This window comes from Rhinolophus hipposideros (assembly GCF_964194185.1).
Source record: "Rhinolophus hipposideros genome assembly, chromosome: 17".
NCBI classification, from domain to species: domain Eukaryota; kingdom Metazoa; phylum Chordata; class Mammalia; order Chiroptera; family Rhinolophidae; genus Rhinolophus; species Rhinolophus hipposideros.
In genome coordinates, this window is record NC_138063.1 from 23,344,973 (window position 1) to 23,367,529 (window position 22,557).

Consider the following 22,557-nt stretch of genomic DNA (forward strand, 5'->3'; position numbering starts at 1 on the left):
CAGGTGTGAAGCCATGGGAGAGACATTGGGTGCTACAGGTATTGGAAGGAGGTGTGACTGCTGGGCCTTGACGATTGGTGAGATGTGAACAGGAATTGAGGGAGCTTGTTCTCAAAGAAAGGTGTTAAGCCAAGTCCAAGGCCTACCTTCCTGGCTGTAGGGATGCATGTGGCAAAGGGGGTGCTGGTGAGAGATTATGTGGAGAATGGAGGAAGGCAGAGCATTTGGGATGTCAGAATAAAAAATTTATATTTCATCAACTGCCAGTGAGAAGTCTTGTGACTATTGAGGAACTCATGACATCATGGGGGTCGAATGAATCAAGGCCTCAGGTAAACTCTAGTACTGTCTCCAAACCCTGGGGAGCAAGGGAGGTGGTTTGAAATGCAGTGGTTGGGAGCATGGGTGTAGGTCTTGAATTGGAATCCTGATTGCCCGCAGGTTCCTGGGGCAAGTTCCTCTACTCTTGACTTCGTCTTCTGAAATGAAGATACAAGTATTTACCTCACAGAGATTTTTTATGAGGAACATGAGATAACACACATAAGACCCTGGATGAAGACTCATAGTTACTACAGCTCGATAAAGATTAATTGATACTGTTATCATTTTGGTGCTCCTCACTGGACCAGTATTAGAATAAACTGGAAAGCTTCTTCAAGAGGTCTTTTGCGTCCAGGTTCCTAGCTGATCTCCTTCTTTTCTTAGACCTCCTCCCACTTGAAAAGTCCAGGGCTGAAACAGCTCACATGCTCAGTGTCTATGGGAGGTTGGCTGAAGAGAGCACTCTTACCCATCAACAGCACATTCCTAGGGGACCATCTCCATGCCCACCGTCACTGTAACAGTGCTCACCTGCGTCCGAGGTTGCTGCAGACGCAGCAAGGAGAGATAACACTGGGGCCGGGGGAAGTGCGACACTGTCAGCTGCAGCTGGCTTCTTCCTGGTCATCATGGTGGACATGCAGCCCTCGTTCTTACCATGTGTTGCCGTCTGGTCCACTTTTAAGTGGGGACTTGGCAGCCCTAAAAAAACACACAAGAACCACAAAGCCTGTAGTTACTTGGAAGGAACAGGAAGACAGACAACATAAAAGCTGAAAACGACTTGAGGAAATCATCAAATGATCTGACCTCCTTCTGGCATGAGAAATTTTAGAATGTTTAAAGCAAAAAAAAAAAAAAAAAAAGAGAAGCATGACTGGTTTTGGTTTTGTGGCTGAGGTGAGTGGCGAAGACTTTCCAGGTTGGCAGCCTGGAAGCAGGGTCGGGGCATCGGCCTAATGAAACAGTAGACTCCTTCATGTGGCATGCTTTGCCGCCCAGGGATTGAGAAGCCCATCTCGGCAGAGGCAGTATTGTACGCTGTGTGCAGAATGAGGGGGAGAAGTGGATCCCACCTTGGTGAGGCTTCTCATCTCATCCAGCTGGCGAGGCAAGACTAAATAACAAGAAAAAAAAAGGGCAACAACTACGGGCAGGCATGTGTGTCATCCGTCCTAGGTGCTTGGGGAGTTTTCAGGAGGTAGGGATTCATGTGGGGAGAAGTGAAGAGAGGTTTTCTAGAGCTCATCTCATGCTAGAGCAGCACGGATGAGGGAAAGGCATATGTTGTCATAGATGGAGAAATGAAGACGATCCAGATGAGAGACCGGGGACTGGTGTGGAACAACAGCCATTAGGCTAAGGGAGAGCTGATCTGAGGGCCTTTGAGTGTCTGTAAGCACTCAAGCATCGTAAGTCATGTTCTTATGATGCTGAAAAGCCCGGGTAGACTTTTGCGAGGTGCCTCGGGAAGGGCCTGGAAATTTACTATGTAACAAATTGTACAACATGTTCTGGAACCTTGTTTCCTGGGCTTGAATCCAGGCTTTCTTACTTTCCAGCTGTGTGATCATGGGCAAGTGACTTAACCTCTCCAAGCTTTAAGCTTCCTTAACTGCACAAATGGGATGAACACCCTTGCAGAGGTGCCTGGCAGCTCCCACAGGTCAGTCTATGCAAAGTGCTTAGAACAGTGTCTGGCACACAGTCCACGCAAGGTAAGTGTTTCTCATTATCGCCCCTGTGATTGCTACTATCACTATGATAACCTGCTATTTCCTCAAGCCCAACCGAAACCAGCCAGCAAAGGCTCAATGCTCTTCCCTGGCATGACTGAGGATTTCTGGGCTCTCTCTACATCCTCCACTGCAAAAAGTGACTCTCCAACTCATCCAAGCATAAGTCCAGAGGCTGGCGGTGAATGAACCCATGTGAAATGGTCACCTGCTCAGAGTTTCTTCACTTATAGGCTACACGGCACTCACTGGCAGCAACAACAACATATGGGGCTTCATCACAGTACCCTGTTTCCCCCAAAATAAGACCTAGCCTGACCATCAGCTCTGATGTGTCTTTTGGAGCAAAAATTAATATAAGACCTGGTCCCATTTTACTATAATATAAGATCGGGTCTCACAATACAATATAATACAATACAATACAATACAATACAAAATACAATACCCAGTATAATGTAATGTAACGTAACGTAACGTAACGTAACGTAACATAACATAACATAACATAACATAATATTATACTGGGTCTTATATTAATTTTTGCTCCAAAAGACGCAGTAAAGCTAATTATCTGGCCAGGTCTTATTTTCAGGGAAACACGGCAGCTCTTGACTTTGTTTTTCTACCCCAACCAACTTGAGCGGTACTCTCCCAGAGTAACATGATCTTACCACCACTGTGACAACAGCTCACCGGGGCCTAATGACAGCCCTGTGAATCATGTAGTGTGGAGGTTACTATTTTCTTAATTTTACAGATGAAGACAACCCATTTCTGAGCGGTTAAGAGAGAAGTGACTACACCCACGCAGCTCTTAATGTCAGAGCTGGAAGTTTTGAAGTAGCCAGACACTACACCTAGCATCATCTTGTTCTACCGGGCCATCGCCTGACGCCTGACCACGACTCCAGTCTGCTGACAGCATGTTTCTTGCTGGGGACACAGAGGCCCCTAGTACCACACCTTGAGAAGTCACTTTTCCAGGCACCTAAAAAAGGTATCTGTGGAAGAAAGTCCATGTTGACATTTTCATTTCCTTTCGACTACCTTCCTCCTACTCTCCGTCCCTGTTTCTGAACCTCTTGCGCCAGATGCTGTGAATAATAATACCATGTAGACTTTTTAAAAAAATTTTACATTCCATAGCATTTTGACAGTGGCGGTAGACACACACCAAATTCTGTGATAGAAAGACTGCAAGGCACAAGCATCTGGAAACCAGGAAGTGCCGCGAATGCATATGGTGTGCCAGCAATAGGCAAGTACACACACATGTGTAAAATGTGCACAGAACCACCGCAAGGAGACACATCCGCACAGTTAGCAGTGCTTACTCCAAGGAAGGAAAGCACCAGGGAGACTGGTGAGGAAGGGGGAGTTTTAACCTTTACTCCTTAGCCTGCTTTATTGTTCATCCTTTTAAAACCACAAACATGTACTGAACTCTTTCTCCATTGAGAAAAGAAACATACTTTAGGAAAAATCTAGACGCCTACCAGAGCCTGGCATTGGGGCAGACGGAGGTGCCGCTAACAAATCTGAAGTGGGGACCACAGTCCTGAGTCTGATGAACATCCCCTTTCGGAACTCCACAGGGCCACGGCCTCGCTCCCATCAAATGGACGCTGGCGTCCTGTCCACAGATCACATCTGCACCTATAACTGTCTGAGTGCTATCTGATCTAACAGCTCCTTTGCAAAAGCTCACCGATATGTCAACTGTGTACCTGTGGACACAGGTTGGGCAGGTAATTCTTTGCTCAGATTATGACATGCTCAGGGAATGAGCCGTAAGCCTGATTAGCAGGCGGATATTTAACTCTCACTTGGGAACAAACTGATTTCAAGTCATTTCAGTTGTACCCATTTTCATGCAAATGTTCACAATCCAAATTAGTCTCAGTCCACATCACTTCATTAAAGTTGATCCGATCATACCTCTATTGGGCATACTTTCCTACTCCAGTGTTTATGTTACGGAATACGTTAAAAGTAAGAAAATGACACTTAAAACACTCTCTAATTCAGATTGTCACTATTTAGCTGTCTTGAAAACCCTAGATAATTTAGGGTTTTCTATTATAGGCTGTTTGCTAGCTGCCATCCAATGAATTTGAAAACAAATTGAAAAAAAAAAAAAAAAAAGCCCTGACATTTTCTCAGATATTAGCAAGTTTTGAAAGGATTATGGAAACAATCCAAGAAATGGTATACGCACGCGGGCAAGAAATATTGGCTATGTTTTCAACAAAGGCTAACCTAACAGCACTTGTAATCCACAAAATCTGTGTGAGAGCAGAGGCCTCAGGAGACTGGAATGGGAGGCTTCTTGAGCGAGGGCATCAGGCCGGCTGGCCACTGCAAGTCTTTGTTTCCCCTCAGTCCAGGTGGCAGCCGATGCTCCATGGAAAGGTACCCAAATGACTAGGCAAACGTAAAACAGTTCAGAACCAAGTGCTCACACACACTGGGGAGGGCAGGGTGGTGGGCATTTGGACAGTGTCCTCCCAGCCCAAGCCCGGATTCTCTCTCTCCATGGGAAGGAAATTTTTAAGGCTGGAGATTGATCATAAAGAAACTGAGCTCTACGCAGAGCATCGTACAGACTGGACCACTGAGCTGCTTACACTGGGGCGTGAGGGAAGAAGAAAACACCTTAATCTGGGAAGGGATCCCTAGGCCAACATCAGAAACAGGCTTTATGGAGAGCACACTTGGTCGCTGAGCTCAGAGCATCTCCGAACCCCAACACAGGACAAATTGTACTGCAGCTTGCTGAGGTGGAGGCCAGCACGATTTTAAAGGAGGAAATAACAATGCTAATAACTTTGTGGGTCCAACATCTGTTCATAATTAAAGACAGAGCCAAGAGGAAATAAAAAAAAAAAGTGAAACCTATATGAAAACATTCTGCTATAACCTGTTGACCTCTATTGATACATTCTTTTCAAAGTCTTTGAAACTGTGCTGCAGTGTATCGAGGGACAGTCACTCATTTTCAAAGGTAATTTCTCATAGACCACTTATCCCCTCAAACCTCTACCTGCACACCGTGTTTGCATTAGGGATTTGATTTATGGATTCCTACTCCTCCAACGCAGAAGCTCACTTCCTGTTGCCTTGGTTACTTGGAGCTCAGTTCAAGGTTAAAGTACTCCCAAATCAGAATCAGTGGCAGGTGCTGCATCTAGCGGCCGGGTTATTGACTGCCCCAGGATGCACTAAGGTCAGAGACCAAAGCACTGTTTACTGCCTTAAGGGTGAGTCAATAGCTTCGATATTTTGATTCCGGTTCTTCCGAAGTAGTAGTTGCTGTTCAATTACCTCTTCCCCAGGTTGCTCAAGGTCACAGGGGTCACGGAGGAAAGCAGGCTCTGGTGGCCGACTTTCCCAGGATCCCTTTAATGAGCTCTGTGACCTTGGATAATAAAAACCAGCCTCACCTTAGAGTAATTATAAAGCTACTTACCTTCTTCATCTTATTTTCTCTATGGGGAAAACAAACAAACAAACAAACAAACAAAAAGTCCTTTGTGGGATGGCTAATATCTACTCCCTTTTTCTAGATGAGAAAATGAAGGTTCAGAGAGGTCACATAACTTATCTAAAATTACACAGCTTGTAAGAAGTGGGAAGAACTAGTTGGGTCCTCATCTCCGAGGTTCTTTAACCTGAGAGACTGATTGGGATCATACCCCAGGAGTCATAGGTAATTTACTTTGTAACATACACTGCAGAAAGCAGTATATCTAGGAAACAGTATGTGATTAATATAGGCTTGTTGAACACCTTAATTAGTTTTTTAATTGTAAGATTTGCAAATGCCGATGTTTCCTGGTGATAAAACCTAGGCTGGCATAGTGGGAGAGGCTGACACCCCTGGGAGGCTTGCTTCCTGCAGTCACCTCCCTGATCCCATTTACTCCGTAGAATACAGGGCTTGGCATGGACTGAGAGGCATGTTATATTGAGCAGTCAGTGGCTTTTAATCTTGCAAAGAACTTGGATGTGCTTTATGCTATTTGCCTCTTGTAGCATCTCTGTGGATAACAAGAGGCAGATGGTGAAAGTCCGAATTCACAAATAAGGAAACTGAGGCACAGAGGACTAGATGATTTGCCCAGGCTCTCATATCATGTGTATGGGAAAAAAAATGGTACTGAAATCCATGCGTCTTGACCCAACTTGATGTTCTTTCCTTTCCTAAAACACATTGACGTTTGGGTAAAGCGGTAAATAACATATTTTTCACAAGAGGAAACTGCTCCTGAAAACTTGATAATAATTCCCTTTCTAATATACTGGTTATCTTTTCAGATTCTTCCATGGCTATTTTTTCTTGTTTGCACACGACTGTCACTCATGGCAATAGGAGGGATAGATGTGACAGAAGAAAGTGAAGCAAGCCAGAGATACTCCTAGGATTTGGGAAATAATATTTTTTTGTACCAAAGTCAATAAAAGTGTTATTTTTGCTGCACCATCTTATTCCTTAGATCAATAAATATTTTCTGAACATTTACCATACCAGAGACACGGTACTGGTCAAAACAGTCGAAGTTCCTGTTTTCTAAGAATTACATTCTAATAATCTCTGTGTAGCATAAGGTAGCTGTAACTTTTTTTAAAGTCACCAAAAGATCTCAAAGTGCTTTTTAATCATCAAAAGGCAGAGCCTCTGTTACTCAAACAGTTATCTTTAGGTGAATAAGAAAAAGGCATCCTGTCTAGGTGGATAGAGACCAAGGACCCATGTGTTAGTAAAGAGAGAGTACCATTGAGAAAATCAGAAAAAGGCATGGCTTCCTATGTGCAATGTATCACCACTGCTTATGGAATAGGATGGACTAGATTTCAGCTCCACTTTCCCCTCAAGCCACGTGTCTGTGGACAGTGAACATGCCACAGAAGGACAAAGGGCAGACAGACAGAACTAAGTAGAATGCTGATGTAACTGCTCCCGTTTAAAAAAAAGTAGAGACAATTGAGTGGTACCTGTTCTCTAAAAAGCAGAACAAAGGAATTTTCAACTGGTATCAACAAGGGAAGAAACAATGCATACATGTAATTAAAATCAATTTAATAACACAATGCACCAAGTATACTCTTGTTATGTCCTTGGCTTTCAGGTAGTTTAAAAATTTGCTACTGTAATGTTCCTAAGGCACGTTACATGCTTCATCAATAGATAAACACAGAGAAGCTTCAGCCAAGTAATGGCAAGGCAGTTCAGAGTTAGCACACTTCTTCCTGGGCAACTGAACCCCAGGAAGGGGGCATAACTTGCTTTGCCTGGTGTCACACAAGGGAGGATGGCAGAACTGTGCCTCTGACTCCAGCCTTATTCTGGGACTGTGTCAGGTCAACATGGTAGCTTTCTCCCACACAGGTTACATCCTGAAACTTCCTGGAAGCAGTCTTGCTCTCCCGGTACATGCTTTTCATTCTACACTCACAGAGCAGTTTAGAAACAGATCAAACCAAAAATGAGAGATTTGATCCCAGCTCTAAGACCATGGACTCTGGGAGAGTCTTCCCTAGATTCTCCCTAATAGGAAGGGGTTAGTAGTCAATGCTGGTTAATATGAGCCCCTTTTATAGTGTCTTCCTGTTTACCTTTAGAGCAGTCACAGAGCACATCTGCATGGTAATACAGATCTGGATGCTAACTGGGTCACCTTATTTGCATTTTGATTACTGCTTATTTAGAAGCCACATTGAGAAAAGAGGTTGATATCAGGAGCTTAAGTGCATGTGTGTCTATAAATATATGCATAAATAGATAAATGCATATTTACTGGTTTGTGAGAGATCAGTCCGATATGTACTCATCTCTTATAGACATATCTGTAGGAGTCTGGCCATGAATGGATGTTGGGTTATAAATGTGGTTATGGAATCTAATTAATCTTCTTAGTGCCACGTCACCCACTGTATAGGCACACTGTGTCAGCTAGAGAAATCAGCTTCGCATACGTCCCCCTGTTCAGTAGTTATTTCCTTAGGGATGGGAAAGTTGCATTGTTTCAAGAGCTTTACTGGGTGTCTTTCTTCAAACCACCTACTTCGTTCCACTATTTCAATTCAGAATGCAAGCACATTGTAATTGTGTGCAGGCATACATATATAGACACAGATTGTGTGCTACAAAAGCTCTCTTCTTTGCAATAGAAGAGAAAAAAAAATCACACAAACTCAGACCCATCATTAGATAGATCTCCTAATCTTTATCTCTAGTAGTTCAGTCAGACGAGCTAATACCATGATGATGGCTTTGAAATCTCTTAGGAATTGGATGAGGAGAAGTGATAGTGATGAACTCCCAGCTAATAAACACAGAGTGCTTATTTCGGCAGAATGATCAATTTCTAGATGTCCTGAGGCTTGTCTGATACAGTTGATTTACTCATCCTCGCTTACCTCACTAATAAAACCAAAGTCCACCATCAGATTACAGAGGTGCCTAGGATTTCTTAAAGGGGCAGAAGAAAGCTAAGGTATCCTTCATCACTTCCCTCCCCGCTCACAGTCCTTGAAACCCCAGCTACCTTCCTCACTGATACTCTCTACTCGCTAGACTTTGGGCTAGTACAGTAACACAGACAATTAATTTGGTATCTTGTTAGTGGAAATTTAATGCAATGATCTAAAAGAACTCTTACATATTGTGATAAACTTTGATGCCTCCGGGCGGCACTCCTTGCATTGGGCTCATTTCACATCTCATCCATTATGTAAATGAGATTGGGAGATAGTGGAGTTTCACTAATGTAGCTCAATTCTGATGGATTAGGGAGAGCCAGTCCTACTGAAACTAATGAGGTTAAATGCATCTCAACATTTCTTTCTACTTGGTTGATTATGCAAGCCTCTGTTCAAGAAATGGGATAAAGTGCATTTTTTTTCTTCCCCAACCATCCTCTAAGGAAATTTCAGACCCAAAGTGGTCCCAGATGTTTGGTTTGGATAATGCCTGTGTTGGTTACCACCATTGTATTGGTGTACAAACAGAGCTAATGGACAACGTGCCGTTACAGGCAGCAAGACTGATACTATGATGTAAGATAAAAGGGGACTATTTTAATAGGGCATCAGAGGAGGTCTCTCCGTCACCCAGATGAGAGTGAAGGGACATTTCCAGAAGTGGACACTGGGAATGAGGAGCCCCTGGTGGGGCTTGAGATCAGAGAATGAAACTGAGTCATTGGGGAGGTTTGGGACTGGTAAAGGGAATACTGCATTAGACTCCCAGATTCTCAGGGAGTCAGTCCAGTTACGAAGAGCCTCATCTTGAGACAGATAGAGAATAAGGATGTCTGCACTCTGGATTTCATTTGGAAGACCCAAGAAATGGGTCTGGAGGCAGGATTCTATTATTAAAAAAAAAAAAAAAAAAGGAATACGAATTTCAGAAAAACACAGCCTCAAACTATCCAGGGTCATGGAATCAGGGAGGTGAGGATAAGATGCTAGTTCAGAATTTTAAAATCTGTACAATTTTTTAGTCCTTATGCAAAAGGGCGGGGGGTTCAAGTGGAGAAACCTGAGAAAAAAGACATGGAGACAGAAACATTCTGCATAAGAGAGAACTGGAATGCAAATGTTGTTAGCCAGTTATTGAGAACCGCACTATTTACTTACAAGGAAAGGCGTTTTCAACTGGTGGACAAGGCTGTGACCCTGGAGTAAGAAGGCCCCTGGTTTAAATCCCAGCTCTGTTGTTTAACTAGGTATTTCACCTTGTTCAAATTATTTAACCTCTCGAAGCTTCAGTTTCCTTATTTAAGAAAAAAAATGGTTTAATAAATCACCAACTTCAGAGGGCTAGCACAGGAATTAAGCGAGATAATACCTGCAAAATGCTTAGCACACTGGCTGGCACAGAGGATGTGCTCAGAACAAGCCAGCCAGGAACAAGTACAGGAGACATCGGATAACTACAAGATGATTAGGATGGAGACTACCAGAAGCTTGACTAAAGGGCTGGAGATTGAGAGGAGAGGTGGCTGGCCAAGTGATCACTCCATCTCTGCCTTCCCAACTAACTTCCAACTCGCTGAGAGCTGGGAACGCGGTAAGAAAGTTGGTCAGCTATTGAATATTCAACATGATGCTACATTCTCAAGACAGTTTTGGTGGTTGGCAATCAGGAAGCAGTTTTGTTCTTGTGCTAATTTAGTCAGCAAAAGTTTCCATGCCTATTGTGAACACAACAATTCCAGGTCCTTAGGGGGACCCTTAAGGTATAAGAAACAGTCCCGTCTTGGGCCAGTCACCAATTTAGTTGAAGAAACAAGATGCAGGAACAAGAAATTTAAATAAAAATAACAATCTCCCCTGAGCTAAAAACACCACCCACATTCCTCTCCATTGCTCCTGGGGCCACACGGGGAAATTTTATCTAGCATGTATTCTAGAACAATAGTTTAAAATGGAATTTATTAACGGTATAACACTCACATACAAACTTCCGTAATTGATCTGGATGGCTAAGAACAAGAAGTCCTATTAATATATGTAACACAGTACAAGTGCCAAGGTAACCAGCATGCTCATGTTTTAAGGAAGGGGGACATTTCAAAATAGTTCAAAGGGTGAGCTCTGAGCCCATGTGCCCTGTGTTCAAATCATAGTTCTACAAGGTACTGGGTGTTTGAGCCTTGACAATTATTCAGCCTCTCTGTGCTTTGGCTGTCTCATCAATAATGAAATTAATAATAGTACCTATCTCCCAGGTGTAAATGTGAGGACACAAACATAAATCTTAATTCTCAGAGTGCTGGAGGCAAACGTGTAAATACTAGTTTTTAACAGTCTGTGATAAAGACAATAGTCAGGCCTAAGAGCCTGACTGGGGAGGGGACGTGTGGGGGTGCGGGTAGGGGAATGAGTGACTTCCCTACTGGGTCAGGAAGGACTTCACCAAGTAGGTGACACTCCGGTCTCTCTAATAATTTGGAAGTATTGGCTGAAAGGGGATGAAATAAATTCCAGGAAGAGAGAGCAGCAAGTGCATGGCACTAAGCATAAAACAGACTGGCATGTTTGGGGATGGAAGGAATTCTGTGTGACGGGCAGGTGAAGTGTAACAGTGGGTCCTGCCCTGGGCAGGCTGGGAATGGTGCTAGGAGTTGGGGTTTCACATGTGAGTAAGGGGGCGTCATGAAGGATTTCCCTGTAGACACACAAACACTCAGCCACGGCAAAGAGCTGGTTTGTTCTCTATGTGTACTACTTGGATTGCAGGGGACAAAAGCCGTGCCCAGTGGGTTTCTGAGAAGGCAGCCAAGATAAGATGATTTTAAATCAAGGGTAGAAATTGACCCTTTGATCTCGCATGGTTCACCAGTCTGCCCTACTGTTTATAACCCTACTTGCCCTTTTTCCTCTATTTCCTTTTCCCTTCCTCAATCTGTACTGGGCAAACCCCACATGAGAAGTTCCCTTCACAGCACGATGGACAAACTCATGGGTAAGTCAATCTTGCCATGAAGACACCTAAACCCATGTTCAAATCATTTTTGTAAATCAAATCTTGTTTTGTTCATTTGGACAGCTCACTGCTTAGAGGAAGCTGGAGGTGAGGACTTTTAGAAAATTATAATGTGTTTTCAAGAAGGTAAGTCCCCACCCAATGTGTGTTTTACAAGTGTGGATTTGTATACTGAGGTTTTCACACTTTCTTCCTGTTTTCATGACCTGGATATTTGATATAGTTTTTGGAGGACTTTATTCCCAATACAAAATTTCCTACTGATGCTTAATCTCAAATTATTAAAGACGCTCTGAACACGGGGTGGGGAAATGGGAGGTTTGGGGAGAGAAGAGGAAATAACTGAACAATAACTGGGAGTGAACATTTTACCACTACAAGAGGACAGACATGCAGGTAGAAAACATGCAGGTAGTGAACCAGCAGAACAGAGATGGCCAGGAGAAGGCAAGCATATTACAGCTTCAAACCTTGCCATCCTAACAATTTGTTAAGTAGGAGTCAAGATAGTTGTTCATTGGCATAGAGGCCCCAAACTAAATTCTTTTACTAAATTGAAATTTCCTGGCTTGTTTCATTTTTAAGCTGAAGTCAGTCCAGCAAATGATAGATGCTGCTGGACTGATTTATCCTGGGAATATTCATATATTTATTCATTGGTTTATTCATCAAACATCTACTGAGCATCTATAACGAAGAGGAACTTTGGCGGCAGACCTTGGTAAAAATGCCATTGGTGCACGACGTTAAGATGGGCAAGGATTAGTAAAATAATTGAGAAAGGGCAGCGATGATTCTCACCCTAACGAAAGACAAGCCATACAAATTGAATTTCTGACCACTGAAGAAGTTAGGAATAGTGAACATTGGCATGAGTTCAATGCAGAAACACCCCCCCCATTCATGGATGAATACGGAATAGAGAACCAGCCACGTCATACTGATGTTAACTGGAATATTTGGCACCATGCTGGACAGAAGCATCTTCACATGCGGTGACTCCACACATGACTTACATTCCCGAAGGAAAGCTGCATGGGAGGAAGTAGGGGCACAGAGGCTCGGGAGATGGCATTCCCAGGCTCACTCGTCTTTAGCTTTATGACTTTGGGCATGTCACTTCTTTTTGTCTCGAGTTTCTTTATGGTCCCTAATTCCTCCTGATTCTGCACTTTGGATAGGTAGATTTCCTGTGACCTTAACCAGGGGGGAAATCACCTGGCCATTGTAAGGGAAAATCTGAGCACCAAATGTGGGAGCACTTCTATTTTGAGAAGACAGCAAAGATCTCATTTCTATTAGATAAATGAAACAAAATGCAGTAGTTACCGGACATGAAAAGGCCTGGGAAACGCCGTCAGGTCCAGGCTCGTCTGGGTGTTTCTATCATGTGTCCCACCCAAGGGTTGTGGGTACTTCACGGTAACAATGACTCAGGAGGGAACGCCTTAGAGCTGCCCTACAAGGGAAGCCACTTTGTAATGATGTCCTTTTGGTTACTTTACTAACTGTCCTTGGTTGAAGACTAAACAAGTACATGTGCCACTTTTAATCGAAACTTACCACGACCCCGCGAGGAAGATAATATTAAGCACATTTATGTGAAGAAAATGAGGCACAGCAATGTTAAGAAACATATTCGGCGTCTCACCACAATTAAATGTTTGCAGGAATTTGAACCCAAGTCTTTCTGGGAGTCTTCCTTTCCCATGGCTACTAGAGATACAGACTGACACCTTATTGTCTGGATTCCAAAAAGTGACAGAAAGAATCAGAGGTTTTCCTTAGGCAAAGGCTTAAGAAAAGAACTCTTGTCAGCAAGTGGCGTGTTTCTTTTGTCTAGTTGGCCCTGGATACAAGCAGATAATGGCCTAATGTGGGATTAAAAAGTTGCCAAACCTGCTGAAAAAAAAAAAAATTCTGACTGAATGTGCAATTAGGCTACAACTCTGGAAAATTTCCATGAACTCAGAGCTAAGAAATAACTTCCATGTTTGACATGAACCTGAGAACTAAGCTTACCAAAGAAAAGAAAGGAGGCTGAAACCAGAGTTCAGGGAGCAAATGGAGTGGACAAGAAGTGCCAATGAAGCCAATACAGGATTTTTTAAAAAGTTTAAAAAATAATTCCCTGACTGTATTTCTCAAAATTGGAAATTATTGCATTTCCCAAGTAATAAAACTGACAGTAAAACATTGTTTTTCCAGCCTTGGTTATGTAATAAGTGGAATGTGTTTGTTTCTATAAGCTCCATTCTAAAAATAATCAAAATTACCTGAGGTCAACCCTTTGTCAAGCCAGGAATTTTCTTGAAGGCCATCCAGTGTAAAGAGTTACCAGGGTCTAGTTTTGGGCAAATGGAAGCTCTCTCTCCTGTTGTTAAAGCAGACCGAGGGGGTGGTGAAGCAGTGGTCTTCCAGTGTCCCTTTTAACATCTCCTATCAGGAGTCCTTACTCTCCTTCTCACCTCTGAACTAGTGCCTCCTCTCCACTGCCCAGGGTTAGTTCCTACTTATTCCCTTCAGTATAAACTCAAGGACCAGGTAACCTCCCTAACATACAACTTCCACATCCCTGACCTTGCAGAGAGCTCCCCACCTCCATCACTGCTCTGTACACCTGGCGTACACTCACTCAGGCTAACACTGCTTATACGACATTTCAAACTCATAAAATTAGTCAGATACATTTCAATCACTGCTCAGCTTTGGGCAGATGAATGAATTTAAGCCTTAGACTCCTCATTGGTAGAATGGAAATAAAAAGAAATACTTTATGGAATTTCCTGAGACTTAAATGAAATAAAGATCTATTGAGTATGTAGCACACTGCCTGGCTCTTAACAACGTGTGTTGCTGTTGTTATTATTATGCACGGTGACCTTGCCTTCCCAAGAAGACAAGTAAAAAGTTGAGAACAGAGTTTGTGTTCTGTATTTCTCATATGAGAAAGGGCTAGCAAAGGGCTAGCTAGAGATCATGTGATCACCAAGGCGTGCTTATGAATCTGCCTCGGTGCCTGTAAGGGGCATAGGAGAGACACACTTAAATACACACCACGAATACTACCTTGAAGTGGAAACAAGATGGTGTTTTATTCCAGTCTCCATAAGAAAACATTCCACAATTCTATGGATATGATAAATAAGGGGGCGTGATTTTTATGATTTGAGCAATCATGGCAGAAATAAGAGCCATTTATTATTCCATTTCAAGAAAGTGAAACACAGAGAAGGAGGTGTTTAGCTGTGTCTTTATTCTCAGATATCACTAGGAGAAAAAAAAGTTAGGGAGTAACCACTCAACATCTGCTGCCCGGATCTCAGAATTTCCGAATAAAGGGGCTGGAAAGATCACTTAATGGATTCTGTCATTCCACAGACGAGGAAATGAAGGCTCTCAGGAGCCCCACCGTGTATTTTTGGTGAAACTATTCCCACCTGGACCTCTGGATTCTGGTCCTCTTCCCTAGTCATAAGGGTACCCAGGCCTTTCACGTTATTTGCCTGTCCAGGTGCCTGACTTCCAAGTTTCTTTGCGAATTTTGTTTAATGGTTTTGAAGGCCCCATCAGGGGATGTGATGAAATGAGATGGGGATAGAGTGGGGTGGACAGACCCCCTGCAGAACAAGCTATAATTTGCTTTTGATAGTAACTTCAAGAGAGAAAAAGCAACAGGGGCTCCTGACATCACTAAAAATCATGGGTAACAATAGCAGAGATCAGACCTTGGATTTTTCTTTGAAAGAAGAAAAATAGGTGATAGAGTTCACTAGCAACAAGGCAGCATTTGGCCACCATCTTGACAGATGGAGTCTCTGGAGCCACATTTTTGTTGCCAGTGGGAAAACATGCCCCAGGCCCTAAAATTACCCCTCTCTGTAAGTCCCTTCGTTCCTAAGGAGTTCCCAGATGCCAACCAATAATAGCCCTAAGTGTTCATTATGGGCACTTAACTTTTGAGTTTCGGGTTCCTGCAGCTGGAGGGGGTGCTGGTGACCTTCTTCCTGTAGAAAGAGGAGGCTGGGGTCTCGAAGAGGGACCCATTTGTAGATTCCTCAGTTTTACCCTCTGTTGGCTGTATTTACTGGAGGGTGGGGTCTGGGAGATGGGCGCCTCAGATCTGCTGTTGGCATCTCTCATTTTCCTCTGAGAACAGGTGCCATGCCTGGGACTACCTTTGGGAATGTTCCTCTTCCTGCCTCAAGAGCATGGGGCACTGACTGGTTGTGGTGAAAATCTATTCAGAGTCCTTTTATCTCCACATGAAGCCCCAATATCCAGCTGTTTTTATATGACCATTCCCATAGGCTAATCCTGGTCTAGTGACCATGTGTGAGGAAACAAAGGAAGATAAAAAGGCTGATGATGGCAGCTTTCAGAGGTGGGTATAGCGATTCCAACAGAAGGGGGGAAAAAATGAAAAGATGGCATTTCCATGCAGCCGTGAAAGGAGATGGAGGAATCCTTCTTCTCCTTGAACAATAAGGGCTCCTGCTAATTTTAACCAGTCTGCTCTGAAAAACCTGCAGTTGACTGTGAGTCACTGGCCCTCCAGGGAATAGGAGGTGGGGAGGGGTGTGTGTGTGTGTGTGTGTGTGTGTGTGTGTGTGTGTGTGTAATCACACAGTACCCAGAGCCCTGGAGATCCAGGAACACTTCAGTAGCACAGGCCAGATTCATTAAAAACCCTGGCTACAGGCCAGCAGTTAAAATTGAAGCAGCATATTTATTGCATTTTGTTCAAATAAATCTGAAAACGTGTGAATCATATTCCTAGGAGAGATTGGGAAAAGAAGTAAACAACATCAGGCTAATACTTACAAGCCGTGGCAGAGGGAGAACAAAGATACAGGGGGTTCTGCTCCACAGGAACTCTGTGCGCCGCTCGCCTTTGGAGGTGGGGGCTGCAGGGGGCCACACTCTCCTGCCACTTTAGGGCAGGTGGCTTTGCCCTGTACCTTGGGTTTCGCAGTTGCACTCTGGCACATTCTACCCTGCTCTATGGGCCTCTGTTGTTTCCCAGATGCTGCTGCTGCCATCCTGCTTTCTAATGGCAGCTGCAGAAATTAGATTCAATTATGGGCTTCCCTATAATAATACATGTAAGGGAAAATCTCTCCCACCCCCCTAGCCCGGTTCATAGGAAATTGCAAGAGCTCAAGCTAATGATTTGCTTTTACAAAGCAAAATAAGTAGCTGGTCAGCTTTATCACGTCTGGGCTGCATTTTCTTTTGTTGTTTGATATCTTACAGTGATGCTGGGTAGAACCGTCTGCTTTAAGAAGTCACCTCTAGTGGGTGGAGATTGTGGGTTGGACTTTGGGCCTCAGTTTCCTTAAGTGTAAAATGGTAAGAATTCCTCTCATATGGTAAATATGAGGACTGAATGAATAAAATGTCTTACAAAAACATCCAAGTCAAGGACAAAATATTCCCATGACCAAATGTCAAATCTCTTTTCTTTCTCTCAGTTAAAGAGATCATTTATGGGCCTACGTACGTAGAACCACTGATCTATTATTTTCTCTGTTCAACCCAAGATTGTTGCAATAGCATAATTTTGCCTCTAACTTCCTCCCTCACTGCATTTCATTATAAAGGTGCTTGTTGGTGTGAAACATTGAGAAAGGAAAATTAACAGGTGAGAAGTGTGGTCCAAAACTCCTCTTTTCCTTCATACAAGCATGGCTGATTACACATCCTCAGAAGCTTTCTGAGTCTTTGGACAATTATAAGAGGCATTGGGCATGGGTACGGTGGTCAGAAGCCTGCTGATGGTCACCCGAAGAACACCAGCTGTATGTCTGTTAAGTCTGTTAAGTTTTAAGGCCTTGGGAAAGGTAAGAGTGCTGTGCTTCTAAGCACTGTATGTGTATTAATTAAGGTTAGCTTCTTAGGTAAGTGTCATGGTGACAGCAGTGAAGGTCGATCAAAACCCAGGCATTGGCTACCAATACCTAGTGCTGGCAGAGAGGGCAGGTTTCTGAATTAGGACCCAAAAGGTGACATGGCCTGACACACCCATGTCGCTCAGACCCCCAAGATGATGCTACTGAAGTTGGTTTTATTCCAGCACCTTACTACCTGTCCATGGTATTGGGTGTTGGGGAGCACCCAGTTCCTTCTTTTCAGTTCTGGCCAGGTTCAGAGCCATTTCTTTCTACTCTCTGTGCCCTGAACCCTGGAAAACCTGTGGGGAGGTGGTCCAGCTTCCAGGAGCTTCTTCCCCATGCTCGGCACTACTCGGGGAACACCTGATGGCAAGGTGGAAAGGCCAGAGAAGGCTCCCCGCTGGTTGTTTGAGGCATGCATTCCAGTTGCTGAAACTCTTTACCTCACAAGCATGCTAGTTATAATAATGGTCATAGCAAATACTTAAATTATGCATATATTATGCTAGGACACTCTCCGAGCTCTTTACATGTATTAACTCATTTCATATTGACAACAAGCCTATGAGGGAGGGGCATTATATTTGTTCCCATTGAACAGAGGAGGCACAGTGAGGATAAGCAAGTTATTGTCCTTTGCTACTACAACTAGCAGGTGGTAGTCAGAATGTGAATGCGTGCAAGCTGGCTTCAAAGACTTAACCACTAAACAATGCCATACAGTCCTGGTTTCTTGGCTATGTGGCGCTCTCAAGAACTAGACACTGGGTTCCTTTCATGTTTTGGTTTCCTGAGTGTGTGCCAGGAGAAAACTCATATGTAGCCACTAGACAGGAGGGTAACAGGAAGCTGAACCAAGTCTGCCAGTTCACGTATTTCCATCTCTATGAGCCATGTCTTTGATGGCATGGGCGGACATTGAAATATGCTATCCCGACCCAACAGCAGGAGGACACACCTGAATTATTTTTCCCGCGATGGGGTGGATGTGCCCTGATTCATCAGCACATTCTCCTCCTCTGCTCTTTCAGTGTAGGATGGTGGGTCAGAGTGAGGGGAAGACTGTAGCCAGTGAAGCAGACCAGAGCTAACTGGGTGACAAGGGAATGAAACCAATTCCTTTGAGTCCTTTAAATCTCCATCTCCTTGCTATGGACAGTAGGAAGTCCAGTTGTTACTTAAAGGATGGCTGCCGGCTGTCTTCTCTAACTCCCTCAGCCAACATTCTGACTGCTGATCGCACAGCAGAAGCTGGTTTTCCCTGCCCCTCCCACTTTGGAGAATTTGAGTCCCAAAGCTCAGTGATTCATTTTGCTATGCTGCCTGGGAATTCAGAAAACAACAAAAAAAGTTCTGCCAGACATCATTTGCGTGTTGAATGAAAGAATGAATGGATGATAGAATTAAGGCAGAACCTGAGAAGAAACCAAGTTGTTTAAACACATCAGTGTATTCCCAAGTGTCATGGACACCACCTGCCTTTTCCTGAAAGCAAATTTAAAACCAGAGCAGGGAGAAACCTGGTGGGTGAGTTTTGTCTGTCAACCACAACCCTTAGAGCTTCAGACTACACACGCCGAGTGACGACACAGGGCAAGGGCATTACGTGGCTGCTGCTCAAACACACTCAGTTACCGCCCTAACTTGTGTGTAGCTAAGTGGATCCAGCTCTAGAAACAGGTGTCGCAAAATTCCCACTGGGCTGAGGCAACCGGATTTTCGTAGCGCCGCTCATGGAATGAGTTATCAAAGCGAAAGCATGGAGGGAGGGTCGAAGGCCAAAGGGGTGATCACTGGGGATGGTAGTAGAGTGGCGGCACTGTGGCTGGTACCTCCCCAGAATCCTGCTCTCTACAGTGGAAATACCCATGGGGTTTCTTCACCTGAAAGCTGTCAGAATTGACTGTGAGCTAGATACAAACAATCATATGCCTTTTCTTATCAACCCTACTCCTGCCAGGTCATGTGCATTCATCATGGTTTTTTTTATTTTTCATATTTTATGGTGCTTTGACATTTGGGTCCTTACTGATCCTAGAGAGACTGTCTATCCCAGAGCTAGCTAATTCCTAGAGATAGCAAATGACTGCCCGACAGCATGCCTTTCATGCTCAAACCAATTAATCCAGGGCCCATATCCACCAAGTACCTCCTGTATGGAGCTTGCAGAGGTTGAACCACTATCCCACTGTCCTAATTTCACCCCAGGGCCAGGTACCAGGCAACTAGGGGCAATCTCTACACTCTGCAGTCTGCTCAAATGATTCAAACCAGCCAATCCTAAATCTGCCAGCCCTGCCTTGCCTGGTCCTTCCTATGAAAACCACAGGAAAGACTATTGCCCTGGTGCTTCTCGGTGTGGCCTTGCATACCAGACACACAGTGTGGTGTTCCCTCTGTGTCTAGTGATCGGTGAGTATAAACTTCTTCCTTTATGACTAACGTTTTCATGTCTGCATGTCTTATCATACCCGGTGAAAGCAATTCCCGAGTGCATTTTAACATGTAAAGATTCATGTTGATCCCTACACCTTCCCATTGCCCTTGAATTAAGTCTGGAGAATGAAAAAGAGGTTACTTTCCTACCATCTCTCAGTCCCTTAAAACAAGCTGGGATCTGTATTTTTTAATCTTATGCTACGATATTTATTTTCTGGGATCATAATGTGAAAAAAAAAAGAAAAAAGAACTTGACAAGCATTTCCAACAACAAGATTATCAACAACCACAGCAATAAGAGCTAACAGGTAGAAAGCATTACTACGGGTTAGACATTTTTTATAGGCTATTTTCTTTCATTCATACAATCTCCATCTGTGGTCTCCACACAAAAGAGTGGATTGTCCAAGGCCATACAACTTGGCAGAGGTGGCACTCAGACCTCGGCAGTGTGACTCCTCAGACAGCACACAGGGCTGGTGCACCCTGAGAGCAGCCACGCCTGGGAAGCGGAGTTTTAGGGAGCACTGCGACCTACTGTGTGCAGCTCTAGAACAGTGCTGCTCAAAGAATGGTTTGTGACCTGACTGTTCATCAGCCGATTGTGACTTGGCCCCCGAGAGAAAGAGATTGCACCTGTGTACGAGGTCTGACAATTAAGTTTGCGAACTTGTGGCAACCATGTTGCTAACCTTTTTTGATATCAGAGGGATTATTCATTATGAATTTTTACCAACTGGACAAACAGTTAACCAACTTTACTATTTGGAAGTGCTGAAAAGGCTGCGTGAAAAAAAATTAAGACAACCTGAACTTTTCGCCAACAATTCATGGCTCTTGCATCACTACCATGCACCAGCTCACACGGCACTGTCTGTGAGGGAGTTTTTAGCCAGTAAACAAATAACTGTATTGGAACACCCTCCCTGTTCACCTATATGGCCCCCAACGACTTCTTTCTTTACCCACAGATAAAGGAAATATTGAAAGGAACACATTCTAATGACATTCAGGACATCAAGGGAATACAACGACAGCTCTGATGGCCATTCCAGAAAAAGAGTTCCAAAATTGCTTTGAAGGGTGGACTAGGTGCTGGCGTCGGTGCATAGCTTCCCAAGGGGAGTACTTCGAAGGTGACCATAGTGATATTCAGCAATGAGTGATGTGGCACTTTTTCTAGGATGAGTTTGCGAACTTAATTGTCAGACCTTGTATAAATCAAGTATGACACTGAGTATACTGTTTAGTTCCATTTTTTTGTTTTATTTTATTTTTTTCTAGTGAGACTCTGTGGATGAAGGAAGCAGTAGGGTGATTTCAACTAAGACATCCTTTCCTTGTCTGGCTCTCATGGAAATATTATGCACCATACTCTCTGAAGTACAGGACTGGGGCTTGGAGAATTCCCGCACTTGACCGTGAATAAAATGATCTTGCTGGTTTATTTGTTTCATCATTGACCAAACCTTTATTAGGTGCGTGGCACTGTGGTGCATGCTAGTGTCACAACACATGTCCCTGCCCACCTGGATGGAGAGCAAGTCTCTTCTACACCAGAAGTCTGCACCTCTAACAACCCAGTCCTGTCCCAGCCACCTCAGAATCGTCACTGGTGACTGACTTTTTCCTTTGTGTGTCACTTCCTTATCCCTAACACACTGTGGAATCTCTAATCCTAGAACTGTGATTAGTATTTCTGTGGCCTCCCCACAGCATCCACATTACTTGATTGATTGATTTGACTCGATTGTATGAATTATGTTTTCTTACTGAATATCGTGTGTAATTCTGTCAGCATCCAGTTATTAAAGGAATTCGCCTTTTCAAATTAGAGCTCTGCCAATAGTACTGTAGTGTATACTTAAAATTCTCCAAGAGGGCCAATGCTATGTTAAGTATTCTTACAACAACAACAACAAAATATTAATAAAGGTGGTGGGAGGAAGCTTTGGGAGGTGATGGACGGTCATGGTGGTTTCATGGTGCACACTTATCCCCAAACACAAAGGTTGTGTACATGAATTATGTACAACGATTTACCAGTAAAATATAACTGAATAAAATGGTTAAAAACAAACAAACAAACAAAAACTTGCTATAAAGCCAAAAAACAAATTAGAGCTTTGTCTTTCTTCAGGCTCTAGCCCAACTCTATACCAGCTATAATAGCTGTGACCTTGAGAAATTACTTAACCCCCTCAAGCCTGAATTTTCTCATCTGTAAATATCGGTAGTACTCAACTCTACACGGTTGTGGTGAGAAATAAGTAACGCATGCACCGTATTTAGCATAATGTCTGGCACATGGTAACTGCTCCTTTATTGCTTCTGTTGTTATTATTTTCAGTTAATTGTGAATTAAGTGAGGGGGCAGGAGTCCTAGAAACTGGATTGTTGGTAACGCCCACGAGAACCATTAATGATACATCCGTTCTCAGCACTGTGCTTCTATAAACTTCTGGGCTGCTTTAGTGTGTACTTAGTTATTTGTTTAAGGAATGCAAACACATTATAACATCTGCCTAAGCCAAAAAATGTCCTGCCACATATCACTGTCAAGTTCCTAAAAAGTATAGAAAAAAGCATTTGTGTGCTTGTGTGTGTGTGTGTGTGTGTGTGTGTGTGTGTGTATGCATGCGTGCGCGCGTACAGATGTACAGATGTA

At 43.5% G+C, this 22,557-nt stretch overlaps 1 protein-coding gene across 3 annotated transcripts in view; it reads right to left on the bottom strand.

Moving 5' to 3' along the window:
* The window catches only part of SETBP1 (SET binding protein 1), a 352,849-nt gene that overhangs the window by 25,644 nt on the left and 304,648 nt on the right, over positions 1-22,557 (bottom strand). For all 3 annotated transcript variants that reach the window (XM_081078692.1, XM_081078693.1, XM_081078694.1), the window contains exon 5: positions 856-1,026. In XM_081078692.1, coding sequence (XP_080934818.1) covers positions 856-1,026 — 171 coding nt within the window. The remainder of the gene's footprint in view (positions 1-855; positions 1,027-22,557) is intronic.